Genomic DNA, 15,760 nt, shown 5'->3' with positions numbered 1-15,760 from the left:
GTGACAAAGTGCCTTGTCAAAGGGCACACGCACCATGACCCCAGGCTGGACTCGAACCCACACCCTGCAGAATTACCCGCAGACCACAAATTCAATGCTCCAGACCACAATTCAATGCTCCAGCACTCTACAAGTACACTTTGTGTCAATGCATGTTTGGCAAGCTTTTTGCGAGTCCTACCCTTTTCATGGCAATGGGCCGGAGACCCTGAACAAAATTCAACTTTCTCCCTGCTAAACACTGGTTGGTAGCGACCAAAAATAATTCTCGAAAGGATCGTGACATTGTTTAATATATTGCAAAAGTTCAAAGACCGTAAAATCTCCATTTGAAGCGTCTCAAATCCCACTGCATGGAAACTAGCTTTGGCTAGCTGCACAAATATCCAATTTGTCGGAAATCTTGAAATGCATTTGCGCAAATATTTTTTAAAAATCCACTCTTTTTCAAGTCCGAGACCAAGCCAGATTAAAATACTACAAAATATAATCCTACTTACAATTTTGTTAGAGCGTCATGCAACAGTCGCAGGCTCTAACACTATCATGCTAATAATATCCTTGTGCATATCCAAATATTCAATGTACAATCCTGGCATAGTTCCACCTTGTATAAAATAAATAGCTGCGATTGGAGTTCTACCTTGTTTTATTGGCCGTCGCTTTAGTCCGTGTCGACACGCCGAGCCGTTGACCTACGACCTCCAGCATGACACTGATCAGGGCGTCCAGGTCATAGTGGTGGGTCCAACCCCAGTCTGTCCTCGCTCCAGAGTCGTCGAATCGCTGCGGCCAGGAATCGGCTGTAGAAATGGGCAGAGTGTGACAGCAAGAATAACAACTGACTGAGCAAACATGAGTGTAAGAAATGAAGATTGACACATTTTCAGCCTAACAGCCTAGTCAATTTCCCTTTGCTTTTTTTAATTTGATAATCCTTGAGCAGAGGTACTTTCTGTACCTTCAATCACCGTTTTTTGTTTATTTTCAGGATTTTTGTACCTTTGTGATCCTAAATATATTTAAAATAGCCCAGAGTATTACCCCTTACTGTGATTGTTAAATGTAATTTGCAGGGGCGAATCAAGTTAAAAAATGCAAGACGAAAATAACTTTAACTACAATTTCTCTGTTTTCACCTTCCTGACAAACTGATTTCAAACGAGCATAATTTTGCCAGGGAAATCTGTTGCCATAATTGAAACTGTCATTGAAGTGGGAGAGACTTATATTTTTGTTACAATATTCCAAAAAATAATTTTCACGCAGCTGTCCAGAAGAGTCTGTTTTGGACAAAAATCATCGCATGCGGACTTACCGATATCCTGTCGTGAATCGGGCTCGTAAATGACGTCGAGTTGAGGGACGACCTTCCTGAGCTCGGTGGCAAGCTCCTCCGGGGTGAAGCTGACGGCGGCAATGTTGTACGTCCGCAGGGCCAACTTCTCCTGCGGAACCTCCAGCATCTCCACCACACCGCGCAGGCAGTCGTCGATGTAGATCATGGGCAGCATGGTGTCGGGCTTCAGGTAGCACTTGAAGGAACCCGACGTCAGGGCTTCATCGAAGATCTGCACAGCGTAGTCTGGATCAATGAAAGCCACACAAGACGTTCTTACGATTCCATTTGTTGGGGAGTGTGGCCTAGGGGTTAGGGTTTGTAAATCATGATCAGGCCGGAGTTTGAATCCTTCTGCTGACCATAAATTATGCGGTGTCCTCGGGCAAGCCACTTTACACTCTCTATCCAAACAGGAGTATGAATAGCAGTCTAGAAACTAACCCTCCTATGCAAACATACATTCTGTGCCAAGTAGTCCTTTCAGTCAAACTCAAACAAGTGACTGTTTTCAACAGTTAAGAATTCCCAGCCCACATCCAGCAGGATTGACTGGCTGTGACTGTTTAAGTAACTTGATACAGCTATGCTTTGACTCCGGGTGATTGATAAAACAGCTGTGATCACAACCTGCCTGCTTTGTCTGTTGACCCAGTTTGACTAATCACAGTGCTTGCTTGACATATGATCTGACTGCTGGTGACTAGCCTTTGTTAAAAGTATAGCAGGGGTAGTGGAAGTGAATTTCGACTGTCTGTGACTGTTTAAATAGTAAGAGGGTTAAAATAGTCTTTTTATGTGATTCTAAAAGCACTACTGTCGGGGAGTGAGCTATTTTAAAACTTCCCTTGTAAGCTTGAATATTAACATGTGGGAGATGTGTGTATGTAGGCTCAAAAATATTCATGAGGCATTTTAAAGTTAATATCAACCACGCAACAGAAACTTACCTGTTGTTCCACCCCCAGGCGTCGTGTCTCCGGATATGACACCGGGAAGCCTTAAGGAACGGAAGTCAACTCCAAATCGGTGGTGATAATACTGTCATGGGAGGGAAAAAACAGTCAAGTTATATATGCAGTGCCCATAAACCAAGGATAGATAAAAATGAAGATTTTGAAATGGCAAGTGTCAAGTGGAAGCCAGTCAATCAATTACAACAATATTTGCTGGTCCCAGAGTAGGGCTGTCCAATTTCGAATAATTTAGGATTCGATTATTCGAAACTGCACTTGACCGTGTATTCGAATATTCAAAACTTGCCGATCAAGTTTTACACACGCCAGCTGAAGCTGTCTTCCTCGCTGGTCAAAAGTTGCAAACAAAGCACGCCGGTCAAAAATTGCATGCGGTGATAGATATTATGGAACTCTGGAGTGTTTTGCAATTGCAGTACAGTGTAAGTACTGTATAACTGTCCAGGGACTTTACCCAGCTAAAAGAATGGGACCAATAAAAACATGTACTAGTCGACAAGAAAGTTACCGTCGACAAATAAAGTATCATCTAACAACAAAAATGCAACTTCACACGATAAACATGACTCCACAGACTCCATAGTTTTCTCTGGTCAAATATTCAAATCGGCAAAAAGCTATTTGCATATCCAATTGATGATCGAATATTCGGTATATTTCGTCTCATTAATTCACTAACTGACAGACAGACAGACAGACAGACAGACTGACCGTCACTTGTGACTATTACCTCTCCCAGCAGCTCGGCGTGAACTTTGGACACTCCGTAAATCGTCCGTGGTCGCTGAATGGTCACATCTGGTGTGGGATTGCGCGGCGATTCCGGCCCGAAAGCCCCGATGGTGCTCGGGCAGAAGATGCGTAGTTGGTACATCTTGGCAAGCTCCATGACGTTGTGCAGACCTTGTATGTTGACCTTGATGGCCAAAGGCACATCCTACAAGAAAGAAACTAATTTATTTAACGGTTAATAAAAAAATTTAAAAATTTAAAACCAAAGGAATACTGTTCTTCACCTAAAATTGAATCCAACAGTTCAATTTTATTAAACTGATAATATTAATAAGATATATGCTGTGATTTGTAAAAAAAAAATTATTTCTGCACTTTGGCAGAGCAATACATTTAGAAATGTTTACTTTTATGATGCATGGCTGGAGAAATAGTGCTGCATCGATTAGGAAATGCAAGTGATGGTAAACATTTCAATGGGGGAGACCACTGGAAGAGACATTCAAACGCAATGCCAGCAACGCCGACGCTCACGCGAAGACATGTATGGCTTTGTGCACAATCAGAAAATGTTTTAGTTGTGCGTACTAAGCGCTATATGGTGTGTCCTGTCTACAGTGCTCGCGAACCTGGTAAAAAAGCGCCCTCAATTGTTAACCAATCATTTACTCACGTTTTCCAAACATTGATCTTGACAGTATTTTCACCAAGTGTGTATCTGTTTTTGGTTTTGTCCCACTTTATGTTGAAAGAGTTTCGTGCATGAAATTGTGAAGGTTTTGGCTCAAGCTTTTTTCCTGGTGAACTGTGTTGTGCTATCTCATTGAAAGCCTTCATTTTCATGATGTGGTTTGTCGGTTAATCAAACAGAAAACTTTAATTGAAGATCTGAAACAACTGACTACTTTACAACTTAAAGGAAAATTTTAAAACAACTTACCTGCTCCCCAACAGCACTGAGCAGCGCACTGAAGTGAACCAACCAATCAATGCGCTCGTTGACAATCAACTGCTGTAGATTCTTGAAGTCCAGAACATCCGCAAAATAATAGGGACCTGAAATAGAACAAGGCAGCTGTCAAAAAAAATGTCGGGAGAAACAGACCACGCATCATGCACAATTGTAATGTAAATACGCACACATCCAAGAATGGTTAGACAAACTCACCGCTCTGAAGAATGTGCTTTGGAGGTTTGATAATATCTGACATGATGACGTTATCCCGACCGTACTTGTTCCGCAATACTTTGGCCAGACCCTGTCCCAGCTGCCCCAAAGCTCCTACCAAAACAGAACCCAAATTTCGTATTAATAATAATATAACTCGCAATAAGAAATCAAGTTTGTTATTCCAATTGCGAACAGGCACATTTAGATTTGAAGATTGTCATTTTGGGATAAATTCAAAGCGAAGGACTGGAAGACCAAAGACAACATGGGAGGCCCATGATACACAAGACCTCGCTCATCTCATCATCGGATGGCCAGCTGAAGATGCTGCAGTTGCTGCTCAAGACCACAAGGTCTGGGACTTGCTCTCACGTCAAGCAGCAGGTGCAGGTGCATCTTAAGACGCACCGTTGGAAATTTCCATTAGTACTTCGTTTTTTTTATTCAGCAAAGCGCGCGCAAGCATTGACACGACGCACACACGCGCGCGGTTGCTATAATTCGTCGGATCGGTGCGTGACATCGGCTCAGTGAGAATGTGTCTCGGACGCTGAGTTCAGGCCCAATTCAAAACATGATTTGCAGCAACTTTTGATGTGAAATCGAGATCCTAGAATGTTGTTTTTCTCGAAATATACAGCTGAAGCTGAGCTGAAACTTCATCAGGTTAGTTGTTCAGTACCCTTCTTTAGATTTTGAACACTTTTGTTGCTTCAAACGAACAAAACGCACAAATTACAAATGATGGACTACATGTATACCTTTAAAATGGCTGCTACACAAACTGTACCAGTATTAATGGTCAAGCTATCTACGAAACAACAGGCTTTTGCCGTGTCCGCCCTTGGACTTTTGACACAGGAAATCTTGCCCAGCCCTCGTGGTAGAAGTAACCGAGCAGCAGTACGGTGACTCATACGCAGAAAAAAATTGCCGATCACGATACGCACAGTATAATATTACACACGCCATTTACTTGCACAATATAATCGTTACACACGATTAAGGAATCCTAAAGAAAAAACCAATGCCTTGGTTTGGAGTATTACGTATTAAACCTCCCAGCAAATTCAAAACCCAACAAGGTTTTGAAGAATTTTGCAGCATTGATTGAACGAAATCACAATTATTTTGTTGTCCCTCGAGTGATATTAAAAAGTACAACGAATGCATCACTGGTTTCCTCCATACTGGAGGATTTTGGTAGGGAGTCAGGTTGGCGCAGTGGTTACTAATTTCCTCGCCTTCCACCGCTGTGACCCGGGTTCGATTCCTGCCTGGGTCCACATGTGGATTGGGTTTTCAGTCCCTACCAGAGTCTGTCGGTTTCCCCCTGAATATTCTGCAGGGGTTTTCCTCCCACCTCTAACATGTCTAAAACTGTAATTTTTTCTCACTGTCTCCTCTCTACAGGTTTCTTCAGGCTTGCGAGCTACAGTGCCGGAGAAACATTTGAGGAATCCTTTATCCTTGGTTTCATTACCAGAAAGAAATAAAATACGTAAAATATAATAATACGCTCAGGGAATTAGGGCTATGTACCATGCATCCCAGACGCTGTTACTAATAAGTACAAAATATGTACCATTGTTTTTTTTTTAATGCGCAGAATTTGCTTTGTATTGATTCAGGAAGTCGCTAGCTGAACAATGATATGAGAGTTGCATGTAGGGTGAACTTAATGTTCAACTGACATTCTTTCATGTTTCACTTTCAGCCACATGAGAACCCCTGGGCTAAGTGATCAAGACTAGGCATGCTGCCAAACAATGTGACAACATTGCCAACGTGGCAACATTGAGGACAGACATGATCGGATCAGGCCATATGGTACTCGATCGCTTCCTTAAACTGTGAGTCGGGGTTAAGGTTCAACAACCACTGTGTCCTGTTTCGTGTTACGGCCACATACCCGTTATGAGGACCCTGGGATTATCCAGGCTTGGTAGACTGCCAAAATCTTGCCGCTGGGGTGGCGTTGTGGAGAGACACCGGATCAGGCTGTGCTTGCTTCCTTGACTTGCGAGTCGGACCAAGGCACCGCCGATTGTCCGATGAAGTATGCCAGCCATGATGCCTGCACTGTACTGCTGTGGTGACTGCAAACTGAAAGGAAAACCACAAGTATACATGAACAAGCAGCTTTCAAAACCAACGTTCTACTTGACTTCATAATAAATCCACGTCACTTTGTGTGTAAGTGGTGGGCGATAAATTAGCTGTGGCGGATGCAGGTTGATAAATATGCTGGCTGGCAATAGAAACTGGGGATCGTATAGCCCGTCCAGTCCTATCGTTTGCCCTCAAATCTATCTACGTGGTTCCGTCACGGCAAAGGACCATACATTTTTCATCTCAAATATGTGCTGGGTTTATGGACGGTTTCGGGGGGCGAGAATTTTTGAAATTGTTAACTGTTGAAAACCTTTACTTAGGGAATGTACATCATTGGCTTTTGCTGTAATTTTCAGAAATGAACTATTTGAGGGGTTAGTATAATAGATCAAATATTGTTACACTGACATGTTTGAAGTTTTGTGTTCGAAAATGCTGGAAAAACCAAGAAAAACAAAAATGTTCAAAATAGTCTGGTTCCCTGACTCCACTAAAGATGAAATGGATCAATTTATAGATGCCGGAAAATTGTAAGGTAAGGGAACCAGTCTAGCTGGCCTGCACCCGTTCATGAACATGTAACCAATAGCAAACAACATTTGGACTAAACAATTGGTAAATTTGGAGCCGTAGTTGAAAAATAGTCAGGTTTTTCCAACGGTGGTCGGCCGACCACCATTGGAAATTTGTACAAAAATACCACTTTTCTTGAAAATGACTTCACACCAGGTGCCACAATTTTACAGGATGCGTTAGACTGTCATTTACCAACATCCTAGTAAAGTATTTTGTAAAAATTTGGTAGTTTTGTTTTTCCATGTTTGCAAATGTTGTATATTCCCTTTAATTGGAAAATATCAGAAAAAATGACTGTAACTGTTTTTAAATTCTAAGACAATGAGGTTCCCCCCCCCCAATAAAAAATATGCCAATCGTTTTACAGAATTCCAAGACCAGCCCACTCACCCTTTATTCCCCCTCCCAGATCAATGAAATAACCCTTCTCATTCCACGGATGATCCGTCGATCATGGCTGATGGCTTACTTGACACATATTTTTTTCCTTTTTTAAAATAAATCATATTTTATTTAAAATCATGATGCCATTAACTTCAACTGCAGTATATTTGAAAAACACCCGTTGTTACTGATCACAAAGGATTTTTTGCCACGCAATTAAAATGGCAACATCTGTCTGTATTATCAGAGCACTGTTGACAAGAACACCATCAGTAAATTGTTGAGCAAATAACCATATCACTGTGCAAAGCTTCTCTTGTCAATACTCTTGTGTAGATCCAGATAAGATAAGGGACAAATCTGTTCAGCCAAAGGCAACCGGTACAGTTATGAGCTCCCTACACCTCATTTTTCGACCATTTAAGGTCTCCGGTTTCCGGTACGGAGCTTGCCCAAAAGTGGTGCGGCAACGCAGGGTTCCCCCCCCCCTACTTTTCTTTCCTTCAAATGTCAGCTGATGTTGCAGATGACGCTTCAATCCCCTTAAAACTCTAAAAAAATATCCTTCAGGGTGGAGCTTGAGGTGACCTCAGTAAGGCCATAAGGCTTGAGAATTCTACACCCACTTATAATCTCGACCAATGCGAAGGTTCTTCGGGAAATTTGGATGGTCAAGACAAAAATCAGAGAAAACGGTAGTAACGTTAGATCATACAGCGACATCCATGACATCATGCATGAGCTGGCACTGCCAGCTGGTCATTAGTCTGCTCCCTTACAAATTACGCTAATTAGTAATTAATGTGTTTACAGGATCCAGATTATACACGTTTTTCGCTCCCTCAGTCTGGCTTCCAGATGCACAATTTAAAAAAATACACCATCGTTTTACAGACTTCTAAGACCAGCTTGAGGTATTTTCCGAACGTCCCAACAACTAAATGAAAAGTGGAGAAACAAAGTACAAAAGCTTTAAAAAATGTGTATATCTTTATCCTGAAGAGCGCCCCCTAGTATAATTTGGTGTCCAGCCCCCCCCCCCCCCCCCCCCCCCCCCCCACATTTTCCTTCCTCCATGCTCCATCTTCCAAATTTTCCAATGCCATTTGTACATGCGACGTGCTTAGCCTGTGGCCTGTGCATATCCGCCTTGCATTGCAGTATGTCGCACATCCAGCGTAGAAATCACATCAAGTGATCAAACAGTTACAATGTGTTATCATTAAACAAATATATACTCACCTAATAAAGGCAAAATCTATCAGTTTGTTGACTTATCTGCGCTCAATCGCCTTGCCGCACTGTCTTCTTGCGTGGCCGGTCGGTCACACATGAATGAATAACAACGTGACTGTGCTTCTGCGCCTGCGCAGTAAGCACGTGTAAACAAAATAAGCGGGCTGTGCGTTTTGGGGTTTAATTCGCTGGGTTTTTTTTTTCAGTTCCAGCCGATTTATAACTTCATAATGAAGTATTCTTAATTGATTGTTACAGCTAATTCAATTTATTTCCACGTGAAAAAGGAGTCTGCGCTGACTCGTGATAAGCCAATCAGCTGCGAGATCGCATGATCGCGCTGCCAGCACCAACCAATGATCAGGGAGGATGCCTTTGGCGTTCCAGCCAAGCCCACTTCACACCCCCGCTTGCTCCACCCACCTATTTCTTCCCCCCGCCCCTATTGTTTATTCGAAAAGGTGCGGCAGGGCAGAGCGTGGAGATTAATGAGTTCCGTTATTGTTCAAAAATATGATCACATCCGATTTTCCTTTAAAAAAAAAAGCCTAAAAGTAAAAGGCTCAAGACTTTTCGAATGGATGGGGTACTTTTTTTTTTAATATGGCATGAGCCCTGAAGAAGTGCGGTTGTAGTTATATTTTGTAGTAGATAAGCTAAAAAAAAAAAAATTAAAAAAGGGTGTTGATTCGGCAACCAAATAAGTTTGGTTTTTATGGAGCAAATTATTTAAATTTTTTCGGGACTGTGAATTTCTACAAGTCAGTAAATGCGACATGCAACAGCCGTAAGATAACTTTATATCATTGGGCATGCGCGATAACGCAAGTTGGCTGATGTGATCAATTGAGGGCGCTATACTCTTTTTGCAGTATCGTGCGTTCATCTTTCTTTCATGCATGTCATGTACTTCGATTCGAAGACTTGGAAGTTTAAGTTTCGAATTAAATTAGTTTACCATGAAAAATACTAACTTTAGTCGTTTTCCTCCACCTCTTTCCTGTCTTTGATGTCCCACTTAATGTGAGTACCATAACTTCGTTTCCTCGTGTTAATAATTAATAGGAACATAGTGACAGTGTAAATTAAATTATTCATCGGGTTTTTTTTTGCTAGACCTAATTGCTGACTGCTGTGTCATTTTGTAGCCTTGTTTGTTGTACACATTCATGACATTGTTGGCCGGGGGTGTGGCTGTTTCCGGTCCTTCCCTCGATTCTAAGAAATTAGAACAGATTGAGATCTGAAGAACTCAGTCACTCATGTCTGAGTCTGACCATACATCAAAATTACATGCTACATGATCTATTGTTGACATAATTTAAAATGGAAATTTTTGGTGATTGTGAAATTATTGAGAAAAAAAGAAAAAAAGGAAAGAAAAGCGGGGGGGGGGGGGGATGTCATCTTGCACTTGTACTAGTTGTAGAGATGTTATCATCTGTGTAATTCCTATTTTATTTCATTTCAGTTTATTTAAATGAATTTGTTTAACATTCTTACATTGTACTCTAAATATTTTAATTGTATATTGGGATTATTGGTATGAGCTGGGATCCATGGGAGATCAGTGAGTTTTAAGATAAATTAGAAATAGATAAATAAATATTGAATTTAAAGAAAACAAACTATTAAAAAACAATGAAATGTAAAAATAAATCTCTGATGCATCGGATTCCATGGGCATCCCAGGACCTTTGGCACGGTATTTAAACGTTCTAATTCGTCCTCCATGGTTTAACTAATCAAGCTACTTAACTCTTACAACAATGCCGCAAAGATTGCCGTCGAAAATTGTGTTACGGCTGCCGTAATAAGAGCCACTAAGGCCATCAGCTTCGGTCCAAAATTTTTGCCATTGGTATCAAATGAGGGGAATAGTCGTCATAGGGATTTTGGGCAAGGTATACACCTCCAGAGTTTGAAACTATGTGATAGCATTGCAGCGGTGGCAGCTTTTTGGGTGTTGTCACCTTTTTTCTCTCAAAATGTCCATCAAAATGCTTGTTACCACTCTAGGGGCGGTATACCTTGCGCATGCGCACTATAATCATTTATGCCCTGATTTGATACTGACCAAACCCCCAGGCTGATGGCCTAACTATGCTTACTATATTTCATCAAAATAAACAGCAAACCATCTAGACAGATGACGGCTATGAATGACAAGGATGCCAAGCCAGTTGCAATGACTGGCTCTACGGACCAGAAGGTGAATCCTCCATCCCAGAGGGCTGATGTCAGTCCCTCAACCTCGCCCCCAGAGGACGCACAGCAAACGCAGCCCAAGATGGTTCCGGTTGTGTTGAGTCGCACCCGCGTCATATTCGACTGCTTGTTTATGATGGCAGGCATGGTGACGTACGTAGCGGATATGGGCACTGACGTTTCAGTTGGTAAGAAAACTATAACTGTAATTATAGGTGCCTATGAAAACATCTGCTCACTTGCGTGAAAGTTTTCAACAGTTGTTATGTGCACTGTGGATTCAAGAACTGTTGAGATGCAATAAAATGAGTCTAAGAACTGGGTACATTTTTGTTTAAAGTTTCTGGATGTTCACGCCGACCTATCAGTTTCTAACTGACAATCTCTAACCCTAACTCCCTAGGCATTTTTGCTAGGGTACAACCTAAATCCAGCAAAATCCTCCAACTGCCTCCATGTGAAAATTGCATATAGCCTAAATACTCCCAAAATCATCTGTTATTTCTTGCATGTGGTCCTTGGAGGGGTGACCACTGCCTTAATCCTGCAAAATACTCCAGCAATCGCTGTCAAAACGTTGAGGCAGAGCCAGTGACATCCTGAAGCAGTGCGGAGGATTTCAAGTATTATCTAGGCCTAAAGTTATGCAGGGCTGAACATAAACAACACAAGGTCCGGCTTAAGACCTTGACACAGTGCATCCTCCAAAAATCAGCCACGCAGTTTTGCCATATAGCCTCAATCCTGCAAAATCCTGCATTTTGCAAAGAGGATTTTGGAGGGTTTGGGAAGGTTAGGGTGAATGCAGCTAATAGTCATTTCTGAATAATTTTAAACGACAAAAAAAACACACTGTAGGTATTGAAAGTCACTGTCCAATTTTGAGGCCCCAAAAGCACAACTTTTCAATTGAAAATCCACACATTACATGTAACTTTCCCCTAGACCTGCTCCCGGTAATGTTGCTGAGTCACTATGTATGATTTTAGGCAAAGTAAAAAAAAAAACAAGTTTCTCGTCCCCGCCCACTTCCTTTTTGGAGGCCGCCTGGATTCTTTTATTATTTTTTATTTTTGAAAAATGCAGTTAAAACACTGAAAAAGTCCACAAATTCATCGGAAAATAAATATTTGCGAAATATGTGAGTCGAGGTTTTCAGTATAGACTCTGTCGGTCACTTTGTACACCACATAATATCGACGTGTGATCGCTACCCCTGCGACAGTGCGAGCATGGCGAGTTCACAACAACTCAACCACTTGGTTCCCAGACCAAAAGATTCTGACTATTCCTGATGAATCTACGCGCCCATGGAGTCGAGGCTGAGACGTGATCGTCAGGAATAATTGTCAGGTCTAGGGAACCAGACTACGTACATGTATGTCTATTGATAGTTTTAGACTACAGTCGTTTGAAAATTCAACCGGAATAGACCTGTCTGCCGTACTGTATGCGGTAAATGCTGACTTCAAAGCCAGAATGCAACCGGTATGAGACTAGCTCACGCTGGAGCATGTGTTTAAAGAATTCGCTCGCGACTTTTGGCGGTTAAAGCAAATGCATCTAAAACTGTTCTTGGTAGACCAATACAACTCTAAAGGACACTGTAAATATGTTCAGTTCTCTTGTCCAACTTGTTTTTCATTTTAAAAGTGTCTTTGAACAGTGGAAACACCAACGGTTGCAGGAAATTTTAAAATGGTGTCCATCTTGAAAAAAATTAAAAATAAAAAGCCCCTCTTCCTCCTATTTTTCAAAAACCCGGACGAGAAACTTTGGGTTTTTTTACTCGGCCTTATTGATTTCATTGCCAGGGATGAAACTAGACACAAGTGGACGGCACTTCCAATTTTTGAGCCTCTACATGCATTAAGAGTACATTCCAGTACAAAATTAATTGCAAAATCAGTCTCATGTCTGACCGTCGTTTCACCCTGTGTTTCAATGTGTGCCGTAAAAATGATACGGAAAATGAAAGCAGCACAAATGTAGAATAACATGTACAGATGTATATGACAGTTTTGCTTATCACTGCGGAAACGTTTTCCACTTATATGATGTTTTCTTCTCTTGTCGTCAGCTGTCCAGTATGTCGTGCTCGAAGAGTACGCCTGGAGCGGTCTGACCATCGCCTTCATCGTCATTCCATCGCTGACCATTCAGTACCTCAGCTTCCGATGGTTCATTGTCGACTCCAAGCAGAGCTCGAAGACGAACCACGTGCCGTTTCTAAAGAAGGTGACCGACTGGATTCTGTGGCTGCTCTTCCATGTGCTGCAGCTGGGGGTGTTGAAGAGGTAAATGGATCGTCATCAGCCAATGAAAGAAGAGCATTTGGAAATTGACCAATCAAAAAAGTGCATTAAGCTTATGAATATGTATGAGGTGTGATAATTTGTTTTTGTTGACATTAAATTTAATGCTTATTATGCCTAGGGGGTGTGGCCTATAGATTGTCTCATCCTCCAGGATTGGAGGATGAGACATTTGAACCCAGCTGCTGGCCATATGTTGTGTCCTTAGGCAAGCCACTTTACACCTACATCCATTTCATTTGCAATGTAGATACTGGCGTACTGTCAAGTATGGTTGGCGTAGTCAAGACAAGCCTGATTACTATGACCTGAGCGTGTACGAGTATCGCGATATCACGATGCTACGCCTGCTGGAATCGTTTATGGAATCCGCACCGCAGCTGGTGCTGCAGATATACATCATGACGCAACAGAAAGATATCTACTGGCTTACAGGTAAAGGGAAGAATTTGAAGTCAAGGCCATCACAAGTCAAAACATAACTCCTTCCGAAGGCCAATCATCAGCCCATCAGAATTCCCATCGCAAGTCCATTACAAGTCAAATCACATGTCAAGTCTTAAGTCAATCACATGTCAAATCACAAGTCAAGTCACAAGTCAATCACATGTCAAATCACAAGTCAATCACATGTCAAATCACATGTCGAGTCACTTGTCAAATCACATGTCAAGTCACAAGTCAATCACATGTCAAGTCACATGTCAATCACATGTCAAGTCACAAGTCAAGTCACAAGTCAAATCACAAGTCAAATCACATGTCAAGTCAAAAGTCAATCACAAGTCCATCACAAGTCCACTGCAAGTCAAATCACACGTCAAATTACAAGTCCATAACAAGTCGAATCACAAGTCCGTCCCAAGTCAAGTCACAGGTCAACCACTAGTAAAGTAACAAATTAGGATTGTGTCATAAAAGTTAAGCAGTGCGTAAACTTCCACAGCATGTAATGGCCTAACAAATGCTGTTGTTTAGATGCCAAAGTCGCAGTATGCAGATTGAAAACGACTAATTCAAAATCTTGCTTGTCGTAGAGCCTGTCATTGCTCTTTTGGGGTTCAGAGGTCAAGTTGTTAAAAATAGCCACAGCAAACCTTTAGTCCTTCACTGATTAGCGAATGAATGTTGGGCTTTTGTTTTCACAGTAACTTCAGCGATAGTGTCTTTGGCCTCTCTGGCCTGGGGCATCGAGGCCTACCACAAAGCGCTCCGCGAGTCCTGCAGCAACAAGAACAACCTGGGCTACGTCGGGCTGACCGTCCGCATGGCCTGGCGGACCTTCACCATCACGGCCCGCGTCATCGCGCTGGCGCTCTTCGCGGCCTTCAGCAAGTGGATCTTCATTGCCTTAGTCAGCATCCACTACGTCTTCATGACCCTGTGGCTGGTCTACCAGGATACCGACTTCTGCACGACGCGGCTGGAAGAGGTGCTCTTCGACGCCGTTATCGGGGTCATCCACATCTTCTGCTTCTTCAACATGAAGGAAGGCCGCACGCGCTACCGGGCGCTGTTCTTTTACGCGATCGTCCTGATTGAGAACACTATCATGTTTGCGCTGTGGTATCACCACGGCGGTCGGGACGAAGTCTACGGAAAACCGGCTTTAAGTTTCGTCTGGGGCGGATTCTTTTTGGGACTGTTCATAATGCTGTTCTACTACCGGTGTCTTCATCCGAACGGTAATATCCGTCTCTGGGGAGGGGGATCCCCCGCTAAGCCCAAACCCGCGGTGGCAATCCAGGACGGACACGCCCGTGCATACGACAACAACGGAGTGGACGTAGTCGACGGCCCCTTATCGTGGGACGAAGTTGTGATTCCTTCCAGCACCCGAGGCTGCCACGGTAACCTGTTCACCCAAAAAGGACGCCGATACTGCTACTGGCGGGACCAGGGCGCACCCTGCCCGTGTGACGAGCCGTTGGCCAATCAGAATGCGGCTACGAGGGAACCTGCCTCCGTCGATCACGCCATGGTGGTCGTTGGGGACAGTGAGGATGACCGGAATTGCGGTTGCAACGGAGACGAGCAGAACAGATTCAACCATAACGTGAAGGAGCGAAGAGAGACCTGTTTGTAGAGTTCAACCATACCAGGTAACCAGTCATACAGCTAGAATTAAGAAAGGGGCGCAAATATGAAAAGCATTCAAGTCCAAAATGCTGCATGTGTATTTTCTTTGTACATGTATATTAGAGCTAGTTGTCACTGTGTCCTACATGCATTTTTCTACTCATTTGCACGCCAGTTTTCATGGGTTGCTATGAGCGACTTTTCAACACTCCAGACTCAAGAACCATTGAGTTTGAAAGTAAATAGGTCTGGGCACTAGACAAGGCAATGTAGGAAGCTCACAGATGTATGCACCGCCTATACGTAATTCAACCGGCTGTAGATTTTCACCTCAAGCCCCTTGGTATGACAAAAATTGCTCTCCAATGGCATTGTGTGTGAATTAAATTTCATCAAAGATTCCTGATTTTTTTTTTTGAATTTTTTTTTTATATATATAATTTTTTTTGGGGGGGGGGTAATAACAAAAGAAGAATGTTCCATAGTACGCCTCGTATGAGAGAAAGACCATTTTAATAATCCTCCATTACACATACTCCTTTCAAAAGACATTCCTTTTTTCTTTCCTTTTTTTTTATTTTAAAAATTTTACCACATAAGTGACCAATATTAGTGCATGCATGTGTAG

General features: G+C 42.4%; 2 protein-coding genes across 3 annotated transcripts; one reads left to right on the top strand and one right to left on the bottom strand.

Moving 5' to 3' along the window:
* LOC119728992 (L-threonine 3-dehydrogenase, mitochondrial-like) lies at positions 1-8,679 on the bottom strand. The gene is made up of 8 exons (XM_038201469.1): positions 8,537-8,679; positions 6,132-6,325; positions 4,217-4,330; positions 3,989-4,104; positions 3,047-3,253; positions 2,290-2,380; positions 1,319-1,585; positions 1-803 (listed from the first exon to the last, which is right to left on the bottom strand). The coding sequence occupies exons 2-8, from the start codon at positions 6,289-6,291 to the stop codon at positions 640-642; spliced, it is 1,119 nt and encodes a 372-aa protein (XP_038057397.1). The 5' UTR covers positions 6,292-6,325; positions 8,537-8,679; the 3' UTR covers positions 1-639.
* A 729-nt stretch (positions 8,680-9,408) lies between these two features.
* On the top strand, positions 9,409-15,545 carry LOC119728990 (XK-related protein 4-like). 2 transcript variants are annotated; one of them, XM_038201467.1, is made up of 5 exons: positions 9,409-9,553; positions 10,664-10,926; positions 12,819-13,035; positions 13,304-13,488; positions 14,202-15,545. In XM_038201467.1, the coding sequence occupies exons 1-5, from the start codon at positions 9,540-9,542 to the stop codon at positions 15,137-15,139; spliced, it is 1,617 nt and encodes a 538-aa protein (XP_038057395.1). In that variant the 5' UTR covers positions 9,409-9,539; the 3' UTR covers positions 15,140-15,545. The 2 variants fall into 2 exon arrangements, with proteins under 2 accessions (XP_038057395.1, XP_038057396.1); XM_038201468.1 differs by having other exon boundaries at positions 9,427-9,553; positions 10,680-10,926.
* Positions 15,546-15,760: the final 215 nt, after the last annotated feature.

This window comes from Patiria miniata, unplaced genomic scaffold, assembly GCF_015706575.1.
Source record: "Patiria miniata isolate m_02_andy unplaced genomic scaffold, ASM1570657v1 HiC_scaffold_20, whole genome shotgun sequence".
NCBI classification, from domain to species: Eukaryota; Metazoa; Echinodermata; class Asteroidea; order Valvatida; family Asterinidae; genus Patiria; species Patiria miniata.
The sequence above is the reverse complement of the archived record's forward strand: the minus strand, read 5'-3'. Positions and strand labels throughout refer to the sequence as shown.

Excerpts from the sequence above, each read along its gene's own strand:
- LOC119728992 (XM_038201469.1), bottom strand. The coding sequence starts at position 6,291 with ATGGCTGGCATACTTCATCGGACAATCGGCGGTGCCTTGGTCCGACTC. Across the intron at positions 4,331-6,131 it reads TCCCAGGGTCCTCATAACGG|GAGCTTTGGGGCAGCTGGGA; the intron begins GTATGTGGCCGT and ends CTGTTTTGGTAG. Across the intron at positions 1,586-2,289 it reads GCCTGGGGGTGGAACAACAG|ACTACGCTGTGCAGATCTTC; the intron begins GTAAGTTTCTGT and ends TCATTGATCCAG.
- LOC119728990 (XM_038201467.1), top strand. Across the intron at positions 13,036-13,303 it reads CAGCTGGGGGTGTTGAAGAG|ATACTGGCGTACTGTCAAGT; the intron begins GTAAATGGATCG and ends TTTGCAATGTAG. Across the intron at positions 13,489-14,201 it reads AGATATCTACTGGCTTACAG|TAACTTCAGCGATAGTGTCT; the intron begins GTAAAGGGAAGA and ends TTGTTTTCACAG.